General features: G+C 44.2%; 1 protein-coding gene across 1 annotated transcript in view; it reads right to left on the bottom strand.

Moving 5' to 3' along the window:
• Positions 1-4,967: 4,967 nt before the first annotated feature.
• LOC106610372 (neuronal acetylcholine receptor subunit alpha-7) overlaps positions 4,968-20,188 on the bottom strand; it is a gene marked incomplete at its 5' end in the record, with an annotated part of 59,918 nt that continues 44,697 nt past the window's right edge. Inside the window, 6 exon segments of the mRNA XM_045713090.1 lie at positions 4,968-6,831; positions 7,914-8,023; positions 9,439-9,525; positions 12,584-12,778; positions 14,624-14,791; positions 17,360-17,439. Coding sequence (XP_045569046.1) covers positions 6,136-6,831; positions 7,914-8,023; positions 9,439-9,525; positions 12,584-12,778; positions 14,624-14,791; positions 17,360-17,439 — 1,336 coding nt within the window.

The raw sequence follows: 20,188 nt of genomic DNA, 5'->3' as shown, positions 1-20,188 counted from the left end.
AAGAAATAAAAGCTGAAATAAATCACTCTCTACTATTATTCTGACATTTCACATTCTTAAAATAAAGTGGTGATCCTAACTGACCTAAGACAGGGAATTTTTTCTAGGATTAAATGTCAGGAATTGTGAAAACTGAGTTTAACTATATTTGGCTAAGGTGTACGTAAACTTCCCACTTCAACTGTAGTAGTTGATTTTTAAATGTTATTAAAATGTGTTCCATGATAAATAGTGTTACCGGCAGACTGTGCTGCAAGGCTGGAGCGAAACACAACGGATATTCCATTAAATGTGTTCAAAGCCTTCTGTGCGTTTCGAGTCCCTGTCATTTAAAAAAGGAAGCTGTTTTACAAATGCACAGACATTGAATTGAGACGGTCCAGTCGGTTGTTTAAAGGGATCCGACAGTGCATCTAAAACCTGAGGTGTGGATGGGAAAAAGGCTTTCTGTGTGTGTCCATGAATCTATTACCACAGACATCTGGACACAGTGAGGATTTGTGGACACACATACAAACACTGGGAGAAACACACCACAATCTCCCTCTCTCACAGACACCCACACATCGCAAGCACACAGCACAGCAGGATCTGTAGCGGTTTCAAAGCCTCTGTCACAGATCTTAGCTCAGTATTCCTGCAGCAACAGCGTCCCAGAAGACCCAGAGGAGAAACAGAACAGACCTGCTGGAATAAGAGGATTTCCAGGTGTGCGGACGGACGGACACACACACACACACACACACACAATAAAGCAGTGTGTCTGAAGAGTAAACAGAGCGAAACCACCTGTGATGCCTTGAAGGTGTATTGTAAGATTCTCCCTCAGACTGCTAAGTGATTCAGCTCCCCAGACGGTGTTTGTCAAGCAGGATCTAAAGCCATGCAGATGAAATACACCCTCCATACACCCTCCATACACCCTCACTACCTTCATGAATCAAAGAACATTTGCACCAGGGCCATGAGTTGATGACGTCACCGTCATATCCTCCTCTGGAAGCTGACAGCACAGACAGAAAGACAGACAGATGGAGGGCCATGACGTAGAGTTAGAAGTTTTTCCCAGGTTAGGTTCAGGGAAAACTCTGGGCCCTAGTTCCAGGTAGTAAATTGATATTATAAACTGACACCGCAACAGAGACAGTTTCTGGATGAACTGTGTTAGAACTATAGGGACGAGAGTTTTTACCTGGGCCCTGAATGATTGAACCCTTTTGGAGTAAACTTCGTTTTCTCTCTTTATTGTTGTATAATAATATACACTGGTAATGCATGTACATGTTTCTAAGGAGACATTACACACAGAGAGGCACAGACACACCCATCAACAAGATATTACCACACTCGTGACAATTGTGACAAATGGCTGACACCCAACTACGGGCATCAGAGTGACTTAGATTTCTTTTTTTAAATGTGATTAATCGTATTGTCAAATACAGGTAGGAAACTCAAAACTTATCCCATTTTAGTTAGATATCATTTTCAAAAACATTTGTGATATTCTTTAGCCATTTTGTGCAAAAACACTCAGCACACATCAGTTAACACAGTGGAGAGGACAAAACATGGTATGTCCAATACTAGGCATGACAGTGATTACACACAGGGAGGAAACATGATCCTCTACAAAATGTCTACATGATAGACTATTGGCCAGATAAAGACGTGATATCCGGTTGTGAAATCCAACGGTTCAGGAAGCTTGTTCCAACAGGACAGGGATACAACAGCATTCCTTTAGGAGACACAGGTAAGTCTTGTGTGTCTGTTACGTAACGTGACGTGTTGATGGATAAAGTTGAATTTCAATGACCTGATGACAGCACAGTGGTCTTCCCATTAGGGCTTTCCTCGTCTTTGATTGGCTCAGAGCCCATATCCAAAGTGTCTCAGAGTACAAGTGCTGATCTAGGCTCAGTTTGGCCTTTTAGTTCATAATGAATAAGGTTGCATGGACAGATCCTAGATCAGCACTCCTACTCCAAGGCTTTGTGGATACGGGCCCCTGATCTTACAAGATCACATCCTGTTCCTCTACAGGGTATGGTGAAACCAAACAGAGCAGTGGTCAGGATGGTGGATCAGGCGACGTCTCTGACCCCACAAACCTTTGTCCTTTGGACCTCCAGCCCCAGTCTAGGATCTCTCTCTCTCAAAATGTCTGTTGTTTTAATGACCTCCTTTCTCATGTCCGAATCAGCGGGCCCAGTCTGAGTTCTGTCAGTGTCATGAAGACAATAGAACTATAGACAGTAGTGATACAAGCCAGCTGAAGACAATAGAGCAATAGACAGTTGTAATTCAATGTTTGATGTCATCTGTTTAACGATAAGATGATCACCGTAGTGAGAGTTAGTTTACTGTAGTTGTGTTGACACGGCGACGAGGTTAGACACACATTGTGGTATACATCAGGGGGTTTTCTGTCAATAATACCCCCAGTCATCCGGGTTTCATGTCCTTTGCTTAACGATAATGAGGAAAGACTTTCATTTCACACAGTATTAGAGAACACAACACTAAAACAACTACGAAAGGTTCAACGTCTGTGTCCGCCGTGGGAAAACACACAGGGCTTCTTAGGAAAATATATTTTCTAATACGTTTTTTAAGTGTCACTGTATCCTTAAACTTGTTTTTTTATGTTGAGTTTTACTTGAAAAAACATCTATGAAGATTTAGATATACCCTGGTATTGATGACGACCAGCTACAAATCCGACGCTAACATACTGCTTCACAAATATAATGCTCACATGCTGAAGGAATGTGGCTCAGTTAGCAAAGTTAGCAAAGAGTATGATATTCTACACAGATGACATATAGCTGTGCCATTAGAGAGAGGTTTTAGAGGAGAACCAGGGAGTTAATGGGTCCATAGATTCTCCTATCTGATCTGCAGTGATGGTATGCAGTTCTAGCTAGATACAGTTTAATAAGGTTACTGGGGAGGAGAAGCGGAGCTTAAATGAAATGGAACCACAGTGAAATGGAACCTGAAAAACTGTTACTACTTATCCAGTGCATTGGATAAGTATTCAGACCCCTTGACTTGTTCCACATGTTGTTACGTTACAGCCTTATTCTAAAATGGATTAAATCAAATATTTCCCTCATCAATCAACACAACACCCCATAATGACAAAACAAAAACAGTTTTTTAGATTTTTTTGCAAATGTATTAAAAGTAAGAAATGCCTTATTTACAAAAGTATTCAGACCCTTTTCTATGAGACTTGAAATTGAGCTCAGGTGCATCCTGTTTCCAATGATCATCATTGAAATGTTTCTATAAATTGATTGGAGTCGACCTGTGGTAAATTCAATTGATTGGACATGATTTGGAAAGTAACACACCTGTCTATATAAGGTCCCACAGTTGACAGTGCATGTCAGAGCAAAAACCAAGCCATGAGGTCGAAGGAATTGTCCGTAAAGCTTCGAGACAGGATTGTGTCGAGGCACAGATCTGGGAAAGGGTACCAAAACATTTCTGCAGCATTGAAGTTCCCCAAGAACACAGTGGCCTCCATCATTCTTAAATGGAAGAAGTTTGGAACCAACAAGACTCTTCCTAAGAGCTGGCCGCCCGGGCCAAACTGAGCAATCGGGGGAGAAGGGCCTTGGTCAGGGAGGTGACCAAGAACCCGATGGTCACTCAGAGAGCTCTAGAGTTCCTTTGTGGAGATTGGAGAACCTCCCAGAAGGACAACCATCTCTGCAGCACTCCACCAATCAGGCCTTTATGGTAGAGTGGCCAAACAGAAGCCACTCCTCAGTAAAAGACACATAACAGCCTGCTTGGAGTTTGCCAAAAGGCACCTAAAGACTCTCAGACCATGAGAAACAAGATTATCTGGTCTGATGAAACCAGAATTTAACTCCTTGGCCTGAATACCAAGCTTCACATCCGGAGGAAACCTGGCACAGTCCCTACGGTGAAGCATGGTCATGGCAGCATCATGCTGTGGGGATGTTTTTCAGTGGCAGGGACTGGGAGACTAGTCAGGATCGAGGGAAAGATGAATGGCGCAAAGTACAGAGAGAGATACTTGATGAAAACCTGCTCCAGAGCGCTCAGGACCTCAGACTGGGGTGAAGGTTCACCTTTCAACAGGACAACGACCCTACGGACAAAGCCAAGACGACACAGGAGTGGCCTAGCCAGAGCCAGACTAGAACCCGATCAAACGTCTCTGGAGAGATCTGAAAATAGCTGTGCAGCGACGCTCCCCATCCAACCTGACAGAGCTTGAGAGGATCTGCAGAGAAGAATAGACTCCCCAAATACAGGTGTGCCAAGCTTGTAGTGTCATACCCAGGAAGACTCAAGGCTGTAATCGCTGCCAAAGGTGTTTCAACAAAGTACTGAGTAAAGGGTCTGAATACTTATGTAAATGTCATATCCGTTTTATTTTATTTAAAAAAACTGTTTTTGCTTTGTCATTATGGGGTATTGTGTGTAGATTGATGAGGGAAAAAACATTTAATCAATTTTAGAATAAGGCTGTAACGTAACAAAATGTGGAACAAGTCAAGGGGTCTGAATACTTATCCAATGCACTGTATACTGCAGTTATATCTGACTGATGGTCTGGGGGACAGAGGGAGAGGTGGGGTGGGGGACAGAGGGACAGGAGGGATGGGGGACAGAGGGACAGGAGGGATGGGGGACAGAGGGACAGGAGGGATGGGGGACAGAGGGAGAGGAGGGGTGGGGGACAGAGGGACAGGAGGGATGGGGGACAGAGGGACAGGAGGGATGGGGGACAGAGGGACAGGAGGGATGGGGGACAGAGGGAGAGGAGTGGTGGGGGACAGAGGGACAGGAGGGATGGGGGACAGAGGGACAGGAGGGATGGGGGACAGAGGGACAGGAGGGATGGGGGACAGAGGGAGAGGAGGGGTGGGGGACAGAGGGACAGGAGGGATGGGGGACAGAGGGACAGGAGGGATGGGGGACAGAGGGACAGGAGGGATGGGGGACAGAGGGAGAGGAGTGGTGGGGGACAGAGGGACAGGAGGGATGGGGGACAGAGGGAGAAAAGTGTCAAGTGAAAGGGGAAAGTAGAGAAAGATCTGGCTGATGGTCTGGGGAACAGAGGGAGAAAGGAGGGGTGGGGGACAGATTAATGGAAAGATGAACAGTGAAAGAGGGGCAGAAGTGAAACCAGGTGAGGTGGTAAAGGGTGAAAATATGGGGAAAGAAAGGAAAACAATAAAAACGGAGAGAAAGAAGAAGGGGAAGAGGAACGTCAATGAGGTTATCTATACAAAAGTGGCTAGAAGAAACGGTTGAAATTAAATGGTGATAGGGAAAGGGATAAAAAGTGTGTCAGTGAATTCACACACTGTTCTAGAACTATAGCCTCACATACTATATACTGAGGTACTGTTACTGAACGAGTGGTAAGCATTGACTACTACTACGGAAGCCATTTTGACAGTACTGTTACTGAACGAGTGGTAAGCATAGACGACAGCTACGGAAGCCATTTTGACAGTACTGTTACTGAACGAGTGGTAAGCACGACTACAGCTACGGAAGCCATTTTGACAGTACTGTTACTGAACGAGTGGTAAGCACGACTACAGCTACGGAAGCCATTTTGACAGTAACGTTACTGAACGAGTGGTAAGCATAGACGACAGCTACGGAAGCCATGTTGACAGTAACATTACTGAACGAGTGGTAAGCACGACTACAGCTACGGAAGCCATGTTGACAGTACTGTTACTGAACGAGAGGTAAGCATTGACTACAGCTACGGAAGCCATGTTGACAGTACTGTTACTGAATGAGTGGTAAGCACGACTACAGCTACGGTAGCCATTTTGACAGTAACCACACCCACATGGAAGATATACTGTATATCACCATAATAATACACAACCATTATCAAAATATAGACATTTGGTGTTCCAAGTACTGGTGTCATAACAAGTCATAACTCTAGAGATTATTTTATCTCAAAACTGGGAGGTGGTTTTCAGTGGCTTCACAGAGTAGAGGCGGTTAGCTACAGTTTGTATTGTTTAGCATTATAGCTAAAGCGCTAGTTAGCGTTAGCCAATTAGCTACAGTGTTCGTTAGCGTTTGCCCAATTAGCCAGCCGAGATAAAATCCACATTATGTGAGGTAATCCTTGGTCACAGCCTCTAGGAAGTTGGGCGCCGACATGAGGATGGTAAACGTGCCGATGATGGAGAAGATCGTGAACGCCACGAGACAAAGACGATCCACGACCGCCGCCGCAAACTTCCACTCGCTGCAGACCGCCTCTCCCTCGTCCTGCTCCCTGAACCTCTGGGCGATAAAATGAACTTCCTCCAGGATCCGCCCGATCTCCGGGATCTGGTCCACCGTCAACCTCCGGAGGATCCCCACGTCCCGGTCGGAGAGTAGCGCCTCGTTGGGGGAACATGTTCCACCTGTCCCCGTGGTCTGACTACCACCCCCAACCCCTCCACTGCAGACCCCAACCCCAGAAGAGTCACTGCTAGGCGGGCAGCAGGGGTTATCGTGAGACCCCCCCAAGGATCCCATCCCTCCCATACCCATGGAGTGGTAGCCGAAGTACAGGTTCATGTTGCCGTTGGTGGTTGAGGTATTGGAGGGCTGTCCCCCAGGGATGGAGCCCATCTGGATGGAGCTGGTGCTGGCGTGGTGAGGGGGAGGGTGGGAGTACTTGTAGCCTCCTGTGGTGGAGCTGGGGGTAGTATTGGTGTTGGTGGTGACGGTGGAGGGGGTGGTTGTCTTGCGTTCCTCGCCAGGCTTCTTCATGCGGAGGAACCAGGCGCACCAGTTGAGGAGGATGACTCGCATCTAGAGAGGCAGTGGAGGCAGGGGTGAGGAAAGAGAGAGAGAGTGTGAGGAGAGACGGAGAAAAAGGGAGAGAGGAGGGAAAGGTGAAGACAGAGAGAGAAAGGTGGCAGCTCCCAAAAAGGGACAGTGCACTGATATTAAACATTTTGGCAATTTTAGGGTAATAAAAGCAATAAAACACATACGTCGTGAACACATTACATTGTTGACAGAAAAAGCACCATAGATAACGCTATAAGGCACAGATGTACAAGGATATTCAGAGGTAGACCAGGTCTTCACATGTACACCGGCAGACTAGGACACAGAGAGGCTCTACAGGGCTGGAGATGCTTCATGTTTAAAACATGTCTGGCCTGTCTGAGAGAGCCAGTCATCCCCTCAGGCACTGTTTGTCTGCCAGGGCAGAAGTGACACTTCAGGAAGTGGCATATGTTACGATGACATAGGCCTAGTCAATGAGCCGTCTCTATGACTTTGAACTACAGCCACTTGGTGTTCCAACGCTCTACAGGATCTTGTGAATATTGAATGGAAATGGACTGACACTTTAAGACGTGAGATGAGATGACATAGGCCTAGTCAATGAGCAATGAGCTGTCTAGCGAAGGCCTTGGAGTGATCTGGTACACCAGCAACGTTTGTGTTACTCTTTCATTCTTGTGACGTGTCCTGGGGTAAGATGTATTTCCTGTTTTCTTGTATGACAGGATTTGACTGTGTGTTGTTCTTACATTAACACTCTTCCACTTCCTCTGACAACTCCCACTTTGGGGAGGAAGTGGGGAGATTCTAAGATGCGTCTAAGGTGTTGTGGACACCATCCCCTTGTACACACTGTGGTACTACAGGATCAGAGTTGGTGAAGTCACACGGATGACAAACAAACTGAACTTTAACAGCTAAACGACTTCTACAACTCCTCTACTCGAGCACAACCAGAGTCAAGGACCACTAAGAGAATTGGAATGTATTTTTCCGTGGCAGACATAACCGGAACTACTCTACGACTCAAGGCGTCAGTTAAGAGGACATGACACAAAGAGGTTAGCAGGAAATGTCATGTAACCATGGTTACCTACCCATTTAGGCATCTTTACCCCGTGAGGGTCGTGATGGTGGAACTGTAGAACGAGAACCGTGACGACGAGAGAGAGACCCACGATCATCATGGCGAATGAAAAATACTGGCCTGCAACAACAGAAATATAGATTATAGATATCAATATTAGAAATCATTGTAGTGGGATGGAACACATAGAAATAATAGAATACTGGAAAGTACTGGGCAGAAACATAGAGATATAGATGATAGAACAGTGGAAAGTACTGGGCAGGGACATAGAGATATAGATTATAGAATACTGGAAAGTACTGGGCAGGAACATAAGATATAGATGATAGAATACTGGAAAGAGATGGATGAGGAAAGGTAGAAAAGAGAGGTATTTTAACAGGTGATTAACAGGTTATCCCCTGCTTCAGGATAGAGAGAGAAAGAGAACGAGAGAGAGAGGAATAGAACAAGGTGAGAGAGAAAGAGGAGAGCGCGAAAGACAAAGAGGGGTAGAAATAGAGAAAAGAAGGATAGAGAGAGAGAGAAACAGAGAGAGAGAGGGAGAGAGAGATAAAGAGAGAGAGAAACAGAGAGAGAGGGAGAGAGAGAGAGATAAAGAGAGAGAGATAGAGAGAAACAGAGAGACAGAGAGAGATAAAGAGAGAGAGAGACAGGGAGAGAGAGATAAAGAGAGAGAGAGAGAGACAGGGAGAGAGAGATAAAGAGAGAGCGATAAAGAGAGAGCGACACAGATAGGTATTTTAACAGAAGATGAGAACAGTAACCACCTGTCTGCCTGAGGTGGTAACATCCCTAACACCCTGTCAGCCCTCTGAGCTCTTCATTCTATCAACGTCTCCTCTCTTTCCTGGGAATTGATTCCTTCCATCAATCATGTACTGGCACCCTATTCCCTACATAGTGCACTACTTTTGACCAGTAGTGCACTAAATAGGGAATAGGGTGCCATTTGGGAAGCAGTCATGCTGTTCCTTCTACACCTCTCCTGTCTAGCTGATTAAAGCCTGAGGTAAATATCGGCTGCTAGAAGGGAAAACAGAACACCTTAGCTCTGTAATACGAATACCTTGTGTAGTGTGGAAACCATATTAGTTAGATGTTTGGTCATGGGGTATTACACTGGGTTTATGAGTGGCTATTCTATACTTAACTGTGTGTGGTCAACTTACCAAGAAAGCAGTGGAGGCTGCTGAGGAGATGACAGCTCATAATAATGGCTGGAGTGGAGTGTAATGGAATAGGATCCAAAACACCAGTTTGATACCGTTCCATTTACTCCATTTCAGCCATTGTTATGAGTCATCCTTCCCCCCAGCAGCCTCCACTGCAAGAAATATGGGCATAGCAACCAGATCTAAATAAGGAACACATGAGTTTGAATTGGTTTCATGATTTAGCTTGGTATCTAGTGATGATACTGAACCACCAATCAATTCACAACTTGTATGAGCGTAATCATGTAAAATACAATAGTGCTTCTACAAAACTCAATAAATCACTGATGAGTCAATAGATGATCAATACTTTACCGATGAGAGGAACAGAGTCTGACGTAGCCGGCATGATTTCTGCTACCAGCAACATGAAGACAGTCAGAGACAGCAAGACAGTGATACCTGGGGGAGAGATGGGTGGGGGTAGAGAGGGAGAGATGAGTGGGGGTAGAGAGGGAGAGATGGGTGGGGGTAGAGAGGGAGAGATGAGTGGGGGTAGAGAGGGAGAGATGGGTGGGGGTAGAGAGGGAGAGATGAGTGGAGGGAGAGATGGGTAGGGGTAGAGAGGGGGAGATAAGTGGGGGTAGAGAGGGAGAGATGGGTGGGGGAACAGAGAGGGAGAGATGGGTGGGGGTAGAGAGGGGGAGATAAGTGGGGGTAGAGAGGGAGAGATGGGTGGGGGTAGAGAGGGAGAGATGGGTAGGGGTAGAGAGGGAGAGATGGGTAGGGGTAGAGAGGGAGAGATGGGTAGGGGTAGAGAGGGAGAGATGGGTAGGGGTAGAGGGGAAGAGATGGGTAGGGGTAGAGAGGGAGAGATGGGTAGGGGGAGAGATGGGTAGGGGTAGAGGGAGAGGGGTGGGGGTAGAGGGAGAGGGGTGGAGTGAGAGATGGGACAGGGAGGGACAGAGAGAGAGGAGAAAATACAGCTCACCTCTACTCTCAGAGGAACAGCTTTTGATCTGTATTATAGCTTTCATGTCCTTCAACCACAAAACCTTAGAGTACTGGTTAGTATAAAGCCTTAGAGTACTGGTTAGTATAAAGCCTTATTAGAATACTGGTTGGCATAACGCCTTATTAGAATACTGGTTGGCATAACGCCTTATTAGAATACTGGTTGGCATAACGCCTTATTAGAATACTGGTTGGCATAACGCCTTATTAGAATACTGGTTGGCATAACGCCTTATTAGAATACTGGTTGGCATAAAGCCTTATTAGAGTACTGGTTGGCATAAAGCCTTATTAGAATACTGGTTGGCATTCTAGCCTTATTAGAATACTGGTTGGCATTAAGCCTTATTAGAATACTGGTTGGCATTAAGCCTTATTAGAATACTGGTTGGCATTCTAGCCTTATTAGAATACTGGTTGGCATTAAGCCTTATTAGAATACTGGTTGGCATTAAGCCTTATTCGAATACTGGTTGGCATTAAGCCTTATTAGAATACTGGTTGGCATAAAGCCTTATTAGAGTACTGGTTGGCATAAAGCCTTATTAGAGTACTGGTTGGCATAAAGCCTTATTAGAATACTGGTTGGCATTAAGCCTTAGAGTGCTGGTTGGCATTAAGCCTTACTAGAATACTGGTTGGCATTAAGCCTTATTAGAATACTGGTTGGCATTAAGCCTTAGAGTGCTGGTTGGCATTAAGCCTTACTAGAATACTGGTTGGCATTATAGCCTTATTAGAATACTGGTTGGCATTATAGCCTTATTAGAATACTGGTTGGCATTACGCCTTATTAGAATACTGGTTGGCATTAAGCCTTATTAGAATACTGGTTGGCATTAAGTCTTATTAGAGTACTGGTTGGCATTAAGCCTTATTAGAGTACTGGTTGGCATAAAGCCTTATTAGAGTACTGGTTGGCATAAAGCCTTATTAGAGTACTGGTTGGCATTAAGCCTTATTAGAGTACTGGTTGGCATAAAGCCTTATTAGAATACTGGTTTTCATAAAGCCTTATTAGAGTACTGGTTGGCATTCTAGCCTTACTAGAATACTGGTTGGCATTAAGTCTTATTAGAATACTGGTTGGCATTAAGCCTTATTAGAGTACTGGTTGGCATAAAGCCTTACTAGAATACTGGTTGGCATTATAGCCTTACTAGAATACTGGTTGGCATTAAGCCTTACTAGAATACTGGTTGGCATTATAGCCTTATTAGAATACTGGTTGGCATTAAGTCTTATTAGAGTACTGGTTGGCATTAAGCCTTATTAGAGTACTGGTTGGCATAAAGCCTTACTAGAATACTGGTTGGCATTATAGCCTTACTAGAATACTGGTTGGCATTATAGCCTTACTAGAATACTGGTTGGCATTATAGCCTTACTAGAATACTGGTTGGCATTATAGCCTTATTAGACTACTGGTTGGCATAAAGCCTTATTAGAATACTGGTTGGCATTATAGCCTTACTAGAATACTGGTTGGCATTATAGCCTTACTAGAATACTGGTTGGCATTATAGCCTTATTAGAATACTGGTTGGCATAAAGCCTTATTAGAATATTGGTTGGCATTATAGCCTTATTAGAATACTGGTTGGCATAAAGCCTTATTAGAATACTGTTTGGCATTATAGCCTTATTAGAATACTGGTTGGCATAAAGCCTTATTAGAATACTGGTTGGCATAAAGTCTTACTAGAATACTGGTTGGCATTATAGCCTTACTAGAATACTGGTTGGCATTATAGCCTTATTAGAATACTGGTTGGCATAAAGCCTTACTAGAATACTGGTTGGCATAAAGCCTTATTAGAGTACTGGTTGGCATAAAGCCTTATTAGAGTACTGGTTGGCATAAAGCCTTATTAGAATACTGGTTGGCATAACGCCTTATTAGAATACTGGTTGGCATAAAGCCTTAGTAGAGTACTGGTTGGCATTCTAGCCTTATTAGAATACTGGTTGGCATTCTAGCCTTATTAGAATACTGGTTGGCATTAAGCCTTATTAGAATACTGGTTGGCATTAAGCCTTATTAGAATACTGGTTGGCATTAAGCCTTATTAGAATACTGGTTGGCATTAAGCCTTATTAGAATACTGGTTGGCATTATAGCCTTATTAGAATACTGGTTGGCATTCTAACCTTATTAGAATACTGGTTGGCATTAAGCCTTATTAGAATACTGGTTGGCATTAAGCCTTATTAGAATACTGGTTGGCATTAAGCCTTCGAGTGCTGGTTGGCATTACGCCTTACTAGAATACTGGTTGGCATTATAGCCTTATTAGAATACTGGTTGGCATTAAGTCTTATTAGAATACTGGTTGGCATTATAGCTTTACAAGAATACTGGTTGGCATAAAGCCTTATTCAAAGCATAATATCAGAATTAGCATAAAGGAAGGAAAATAAAAGGATTAGTGTACGCTGACCCACAGTGTCCTCGCAGAATGAGGTATGTGTGTGTGTGTCTCTGTGTGTGGAACCCTCCTCTCACCCAGGGAGATCTTCTCTCCAGAGTCTGCAGGCAGCAGGAAGACCAGCAGGGCCAGGCCAGAGATGAGGACACAGGGGATGAGGAGGTTGAGGCCGTAGTACAGTGTCCTCCTCCTCATGGTGACAGTAAAGGTGACGTCAGGGTAGGGCTCCTTACAGCAGTCATAATACAGTTCGTTACGCTTCACTGGGACACCTGGGAGGAGGGGCAGGTTAGATGGACATAACATTAACAACTCCATCAGATTTGAGACGAACCCCCGATTTCCAGGAGAAATGTAAATGGTTCAATCACTCTGATGGGCTTTAATCATTGTAGGACATCTAGCAGAGCACTGATTGGTTAGTGAGTTTGAGGATTTCAGACTCATCACCTCAAAGTAAGTATTATTATTTTAACTGATTAAAACCTAGCAACAGAAAAACATTTGTGTGTGTGTGTGTGTGTCCATACATGTGTGTGTGTGTGTGTGTGTGTCTGTGTATAGGACCGTAACCAAGGGTACTATCGCTAAACTCTAAACAGAGCCCCAGGATTGCACCTTGTCTGGCAGAGGAACCAGGGCTGTGTCTGGAGCTGAGCCTGCTAGCTGCCTGGCCGTGCCCCAATCTAGTGAGCCCTTCCTGGGCCAGCTGTCACCTCATACCCCCATGGTTACATACAGCCAGCTGCGTACTCTGTGTGTGTGTGTGTGTGTGTGTGTGTGTGTGTGTGTGTGTGTGTGTGTGTGTGTGTGTGTGTGTGTGTGTGTGTGTGTGTGTGTGTGTGTGAGAGAGAGAGAGAGAGAGAGTGTGAAAGAAAACATCAGGCTGGCATTCCCCAGTGGTGGGGAAAAACACCCAGTTATCATACTTGAGTAAAAGTGAAGTCCCCTTAATAGAAAATGACTCAAGTAAAAGTCACCCAGTAAAATAATGTAAATATCTGGTTTTAAATATACTTAAGTGTCAAAAGTAAAAGCCATAAATGATTTAGAATTCATTATATTAAGCAAACCAGACTGCACCATTTTCTAGTATTTTAATTTACGGATAGCCAGGGGCACACTCCAACAATCAGACCTCATTTACATAATTAACAAACGAAGCATATGTTTAGTGAGTCCACCAGATCAGAGGCTGTAGAGATGACCAGGGATGTTCTCTTGATAAGTGTGTGAATTGGACCATTTTCCTGTCCTGCTAAGCATTCAAAATGTAATGAGTACTTTTGGATGTCAAGGAAAATGTATGGAGTAAAAAAGTACATTATTTTCTTTAGGAATGTAGTGAAGTAAAAGTAAAAGCTGTCAAAAATATAAATAGTAAAGTAAAGTACAGATACCCCAAAAAACTACTAAAGTAGTACATTCAAGTATTTTTACTGAAGTACTTTATGCCACTGGCATTCCAACACTATTGAGGCATCTATCTGAGACCAGAGGCACGTTGCCACCATCCATCCAATGATAGATGACATGGAATGGGAACAGCGTAGTTCAGGGAGGAGAATAGACCTGTAATACCACCTGGCTCGGTCACACTCAGAGCTGGACATTGATTGGCTGTCTAGCCCAGGGGACCAGGAAGTGAAACAGAATAATTCAGGCAGCAGGATAAGAGGCGTAACACCGGGCTCAATAAGTGGCTGTCTGGCCCAGGGGACCAGGAAGTGAAACAGAATAATTCAGGCAGCAGGATAAGAGGCGTAACACCGGGCTCAATAAGTGGCTGTCTGGCCCAGGGGACCAGGAAGTGAAACAGAATAATTCAGGCAGCAGGATAAGAGGCGTAACACCGGGCTCAATAAGTGGCTGTCTGGCCCAGGGGCTAGAACACTCAGGATCAGAGAGGCATGGGACGCAGACACCTAAAACAGGGCTGCATTCTGTCAGAGATCTACTGTAAGCACAGAATGTGTAATGCACATTGTATGAAATGTGCACTATAAATAAAGATTGATTCGATTTGAGTGTTGACCACCGTACCACTGACTCTACTGTAAAAAGTGAACCTCATTTCCTCCAGAGAGTTCCAGGGAGACACTCCTTCAGTCTCTTACCCACGAGATCCCACTCTCCGTTGGGGATGTATGAGGAGATGTCTACGTCCAGTATCTGGAGATCCAGCAGCCAGCCGTTGTATGTCCACGAGCCAAACTTCAGATCACACTTCTGGACGTCGAAGGGGAACCAGCGAACATCGATATAGCAGGTACTCTTCAGGATACCTGGGGGAGGGAAGGAGGAGAGGAGGATGAGGAGAAGGAGGAGTGGGCAGTCTTGTCATATTCACATTTTGCCATCGTTGATTTCTGTCCATGATTTTCTATTGCTGAGTATACATTCAAGTTAATGCACTTCAAATCAAACTTTATTTGTCGCATGCGTCGAATACAACAGGTGTAGACCTTACAGTTAAATGCTTACTTACAAGCCCTTAACCAACAATGCAGTTCAATAAATAGTTAAGAAAATATTGACCAAATAAATATTGACCAAATATATTCACCACATTCTTTTGGAGAGATTGGAAACCCAAATTGGTCTACATGGACAAGTTCTGGCCTGGTTTAGATCTTATCTGTCGGAAAGATATCAGTTTGTCTCTGTGAATGGTTTGTCCTCTGACAAATCAATTGTACATTTTGGTGTTCCTCAAGGTTCCGTTTTAGGACCACTACCTCTTGGGGATGACATTCGAAAACAGAATGTTAAATTTCACTGCTATGCGGACGACACACAGCTGTACATTTCAATGAAACATGGTGAAGCCCCAAAATTGCCCTCGCTAGAAGCCTGTGTTTCAGACATAAAGAAGTGGATGGCTGCAAACTTTCTACTTTTAAACTCGGACAAAACAGAGATGCTTGTTCTAGGTCCCAAGAAACAAAGAGATCTTCTGTTGAATCTGACAATTAATCTTGATGGTTGTACAGTCGTCTCAAATAAAACTGTGAAGGACCTCGGTGTTACTCTGGACCCTGATCTCTCTTTTGAAGAACATATCAAGACTGTTTCAAGGACAGCTTTTTTCCATCTACATAACATGGCAAAAATCAGAAATGTTCTGTCCAAAAATGTCGCAGAAAAATTAATCCATGCTTTTGTTACTTCTAGGCTGGACTACTGCAATGCTCTACTTTCCGGCTACCCGGATAAAGCACTAAATAAACTTCAGTTAGTGCTAAATACGGCTGCTAGAATCCTGACTAGAACCAAAAAATGTGATCATATTACTCCAGTGCTAGCCTCCCTACACTGGCTTCCTGTTAAGGCAAGGGCTGATTTCAAGGTTTTGCTGCTAACCTACAAAGCATTACATGGGCTTGCTCCTACCTATCTTTCCGATTTGGTCCTGCCGTACATACCTACACGTACGCTACGGTCACAAGACGCAGGCCTCCTAATTGTCCCTAGAATTTCTAAGCAAACAGCTGGAGGTAGGGCTTTCTCCTATAGAGCTCCATTTTTATGGAATGGTCTGCCTACCAATGTGAGAGACGCAGACTCAGTCTCAACCTTTAAGTCTTTACTGAAGACTTATCTCTTCAGTAGGTCCTATGATTTAGTATAGTCTGGCCCAGGAGTGTGAAGGTGAACGGAAAGGCTGGAGCAACGAACTGCCCTTGCTGTCTCTGCCTTGCCGGTTCCCCTCTTTCCACTGGGATTCTCTGCCTCTAACCCTTTTACAGGGGCTGAGTCACTGGCTTACTGGTGTTCTTCCATGCCGTCCATGGGAGGGGTGCGTCACTTGAGTGGGTTGAGTCACTGACGTGGTCTTCCTGTCTGGGTTGGCGCCCCCCCTTGGGTTGTGCCATGGCGGAGATCGTTGTGGGCTAAACTCGGCCTTGTCTTAGGACGGTAAGTTGGTGGTTGGAGACATCCCTCTAGTGGTGTGGGGGCTGTGCTTTGGCAAAGTGGGTGGGGTTATATCCTGCCTGTTTGGCCCTGTCCGGGGTATCATCGGATGGGGCCACAGTGTCTTCTGATCCCTCCTGTCTCAGCCTCCAGTATTTATGCTGCAGTAGTTTATGTGTCGGGGGGCTAGGGTCAGTTTGTTACATCTGGAGTATTTCTCTTGTCTTATCCGGTGTCCTGTGTGAATTTAAATATGCTCTCTCTAATTCTCTCTTTCTCTCTTTCTGTCTTTCTCTCGGAGGACCTGAGCCCTAGGACCATGCCTCAGGACTACCTGGTATGATGACTCCTTGCTGTCCCCAGTCCACCTGGCCGTGCTGCTGCTCCAGTTTCAACTGTTCTGCCTGCGGCTATGGAACCCTGACCTGTTCACCGGACGTGCTTGTTGCACCCTCGACAACTACTATGATTATTATTATTTGACCATGCTGGTCATTTATGAACATTTTAACATTTTAACATCTTGACCATGTTCTGTTATAATATCCACCCTGCACAGCCAGAAGAGGACTGGCCACCCCTCATAGCCTGGTTCCTCTCTAGGTTTCTTCCTAGGTTTTTGGCCTTTCTAGGGAGTTTTTCCTAGGGAGTTTTTCCTAGCCACCGTGCTTCTTTCACATGCTTTGCTTGCTGTTTGGGGGTTTAGGCTGGGTTTCTGTACAGCACTTTGAGATATCAGCTGATGTACAAAGGGCTATATAAAAATACATTTGATTTGATTTGATAAAGTAAAAAAAAACAAAAAAGTAACACAATAAAATAACAATAATGAGGTTATATACAAGGGTCAGTGTGTTGGGGTAAATGTTAGTAGAGGTTAAGTGACCCTCCTCAAAGCATAAGTGTCGACCAGTAACCCCAGGAACCTGGTAACCCACCTGGTGGAATGTACTGGCAGGATCCAGAGGAGTTGACCAGGACGTTGGTGTGGAAGGTAGCATCAAACCTCTCGTCTGCACTGGAGGAGAGAAGTGAAGAGACACAGATTAATGATCTGATAGATGTTGTATGGAGGGTAACTAAGTCTGTTGTCATGGAGATAGAAATAAAGAGAGAGAAGAGTGAGAAGAGAGAGAGATAGAGAAAAAAGAGAGGAGAGAGAGAGAAGAGAGAGAGAAAGAAGAGAGAGAGAGGAGAGAGAGAAGAGAGAGATAGAGATAGAGAAGAGAGATAGAGAAGAGAGAGACAGAGAGAGATAGAAAAGAGAGAGAGAAAGAAGAGAGAGAGGAGAGAGAAGAGAGAAAGATGGAAGGAGAGAGAGAGAGAGAGAGAAAGATGGAAGGAGAGAGAGAAACAGAGAGAGGAGGAGAGAGATATATATCTTAGAGGGCTCAGTACTGAGCTAGACAGACAGTGTGTATATTATTGATCCGGTCCTCCTTCATAAAGGGTTTCATCAGAGGTGGCTCAGCGTGTGGTGGGACTGGCATCAGAAACACTACCATCAAACTGTGATCCATCAGAAATACATCAGAACAAACACCATATATCACAGATATTACAGCCTAGACTAACCCCCCACATCCCTGTTCACCCCCTGCATTCCTCCTCATCTCCTCATCCCTCCTCCCCCCCCTGCATCCCTGCTCATCCCATCCTTACTCCCCAGATATATATTAAAACATTTTTGGGGGAAAAGAGTGATTGATTGGATAAAATTGGCTTTTGACCTTCACTGGTAAATATTGCTTCTACAGATCAGATCCTACCTTAAGTGCCTAGAGGGTAGGATTGAGAGATTGTTTCCCATTATGAGAGCCAATGAGTAATAAATGAAAGTGCTCATCTTCCCGAAAAAGATGACAATTCTCCTGATTCATGCAGATGTCCATTAGTCTGTTTAGAAATGATGAGTGGTTACGTGACTGATGCCACAAGAACAGGAAGTGGATTGGAAACAACCTACATTATTGGCTGACGCGTAACAAGCCCTTGCGCTAAATGCAGGCAAAAAAATGACTGTAACCAAACCCAAAAGAACACATCAGGATTTACATAATTTAATGTTGATTTTTCGCTGCATGTCCCTGTCATAATCGGATATGATAATTGTTCCATTTGTTCAGAGGAAGCTGCAGGCATGGTTGTTAGGATTCGTCCAAACATCGCCAATCTCCCATATGGCACCATATTCCCTAAAGAGTGCACTACTTTTGACCCATGGGCCCTGGTGAAAAGTAGTACACTGAACAGGAAATAGAGGGTCGTTTAGAACACTCTGATAATCACCCGGTCCATTGTCCAAGAACAAAGGTTTCTAAAGTAGCAGCGGTGTAGAGGCCTGCTGAATACAAATGACTAATGCTGGTTAGGAAGTTATAAATCATTTTTATTTATTTTTTGTTTTCTTGTTCTTCAAACCATCCATCCACACTGTTGTAGGCTTGTACCTTGTACAGTGTTTCTCTGTTTTAATCAACATTTAGTAATTTAATGAATTGATTCATGTTTTTTTAAACTACATAATCCAACTAGAGCATGTAGGTGTATGACTATGAATCAATAATCATATTAAACAAGACATATGATTCACATTAATATGACAGAAGTTGTTTCACAAAGGTCAACAAGGTGCGTGGGGGGTAATGGTGTAACACACCTCAAAAAGGAAGTAAGCTCAAATTAAACATAATGTTTATCCTTTTTATACATGAGTATTTGTGTGTCACACGTCATAAGGAAAGCATTGTATTGGGTTTCAGACAGACAAAAGGGAATACATGTACAGAATACAAACACTTTATTCCTTCAATATCACAGCTTTCTCCTTCAGGTAGAAGCTCCTATTCTACTCTCTACACTGCTTATAGAAATGTCCTCTCAAAACACTGTGTAGACAATGTGTGTGTGTGTGTGTGTGTGTGTGTGTGTGTGTGTGTGTGTGTGTGTGTGTGTGTGTGTGTGTGTGTGTGTGTGTGTGTGTGTGTGTGTGTTTGTTTCATCCTGTGAAAACACTACAGATAGAAACACAATGACTGGTTTTCAGAATCTAGGTCTCAGAGAACTCTCAGGAGGGAAAGGGATATATTCTCAGATTGATGTCTTGTGTCACGACAGAGAGTCCGATAGGTTCATATGACGGGTACACTGAAGTCACCATGGTATTGTATATGAAGACAGCAGGCTTACAGCTCTACATTACTCAGGGAAGTCACCATTGCAAGTTGAGAGCAGAAATGGAAATATCTTAGCTACTTCCCTCAGGGATGTTTTATTTATGTCATACGTCTCACCTTCTCACTCTCTAGTATGTGAGGAAAGGATCAGGTAGAACGATTACAGGGAAAGATATAGATCATCTGCAGGAACTGACTTTTCCTACATATCTAACTTCCTGTTCCTCTTCCTGTTTGTGTTCCTTCCTTCTTTCATTCTTTTTCCTTCTTTCCCATCTGTAAATCTTCAGCTCCCGCCATCTATTCTTTGTCCAGGACTATAATGTTAGTGATCGCTGATCCTGACCATCACCTGCTTAACGTTCCGTATCATCCTATTAGATGCACACACACACACACACACACACACACACACACACACACACACACACACACACACACACACACACACACACGCTCACACACCCCCACACGCCACCTCATAAAGAACACCTCCATCACCTTAAACAACGTAGCACAGACAACATATGACACCAATCAACTTCAACACCATGTTATCTTGTTGTCCGTACTCCATTACAAGTAGGGAGT

Source organism: Salmo salar, unplaced genomic scaffold (genome assembly GCF_905237065.1).
Source record: "Salmo salar unplaced genomic scaffold, Ssal_v3.1, whole genome shotgun sequence".
NCBI classification, from domain to species: domain Eukaryota; kingdom Metazoa; phylum Chordata; class Actinopteri; order Salmoniformes; family Salmonidae; genus Salmo; species Salmo salar.
The sequence above is the reverse complement of the archived record's forward strand: the minus strand, read 5'-3'. Positions and strand labels throughout refer to the sequence as shown.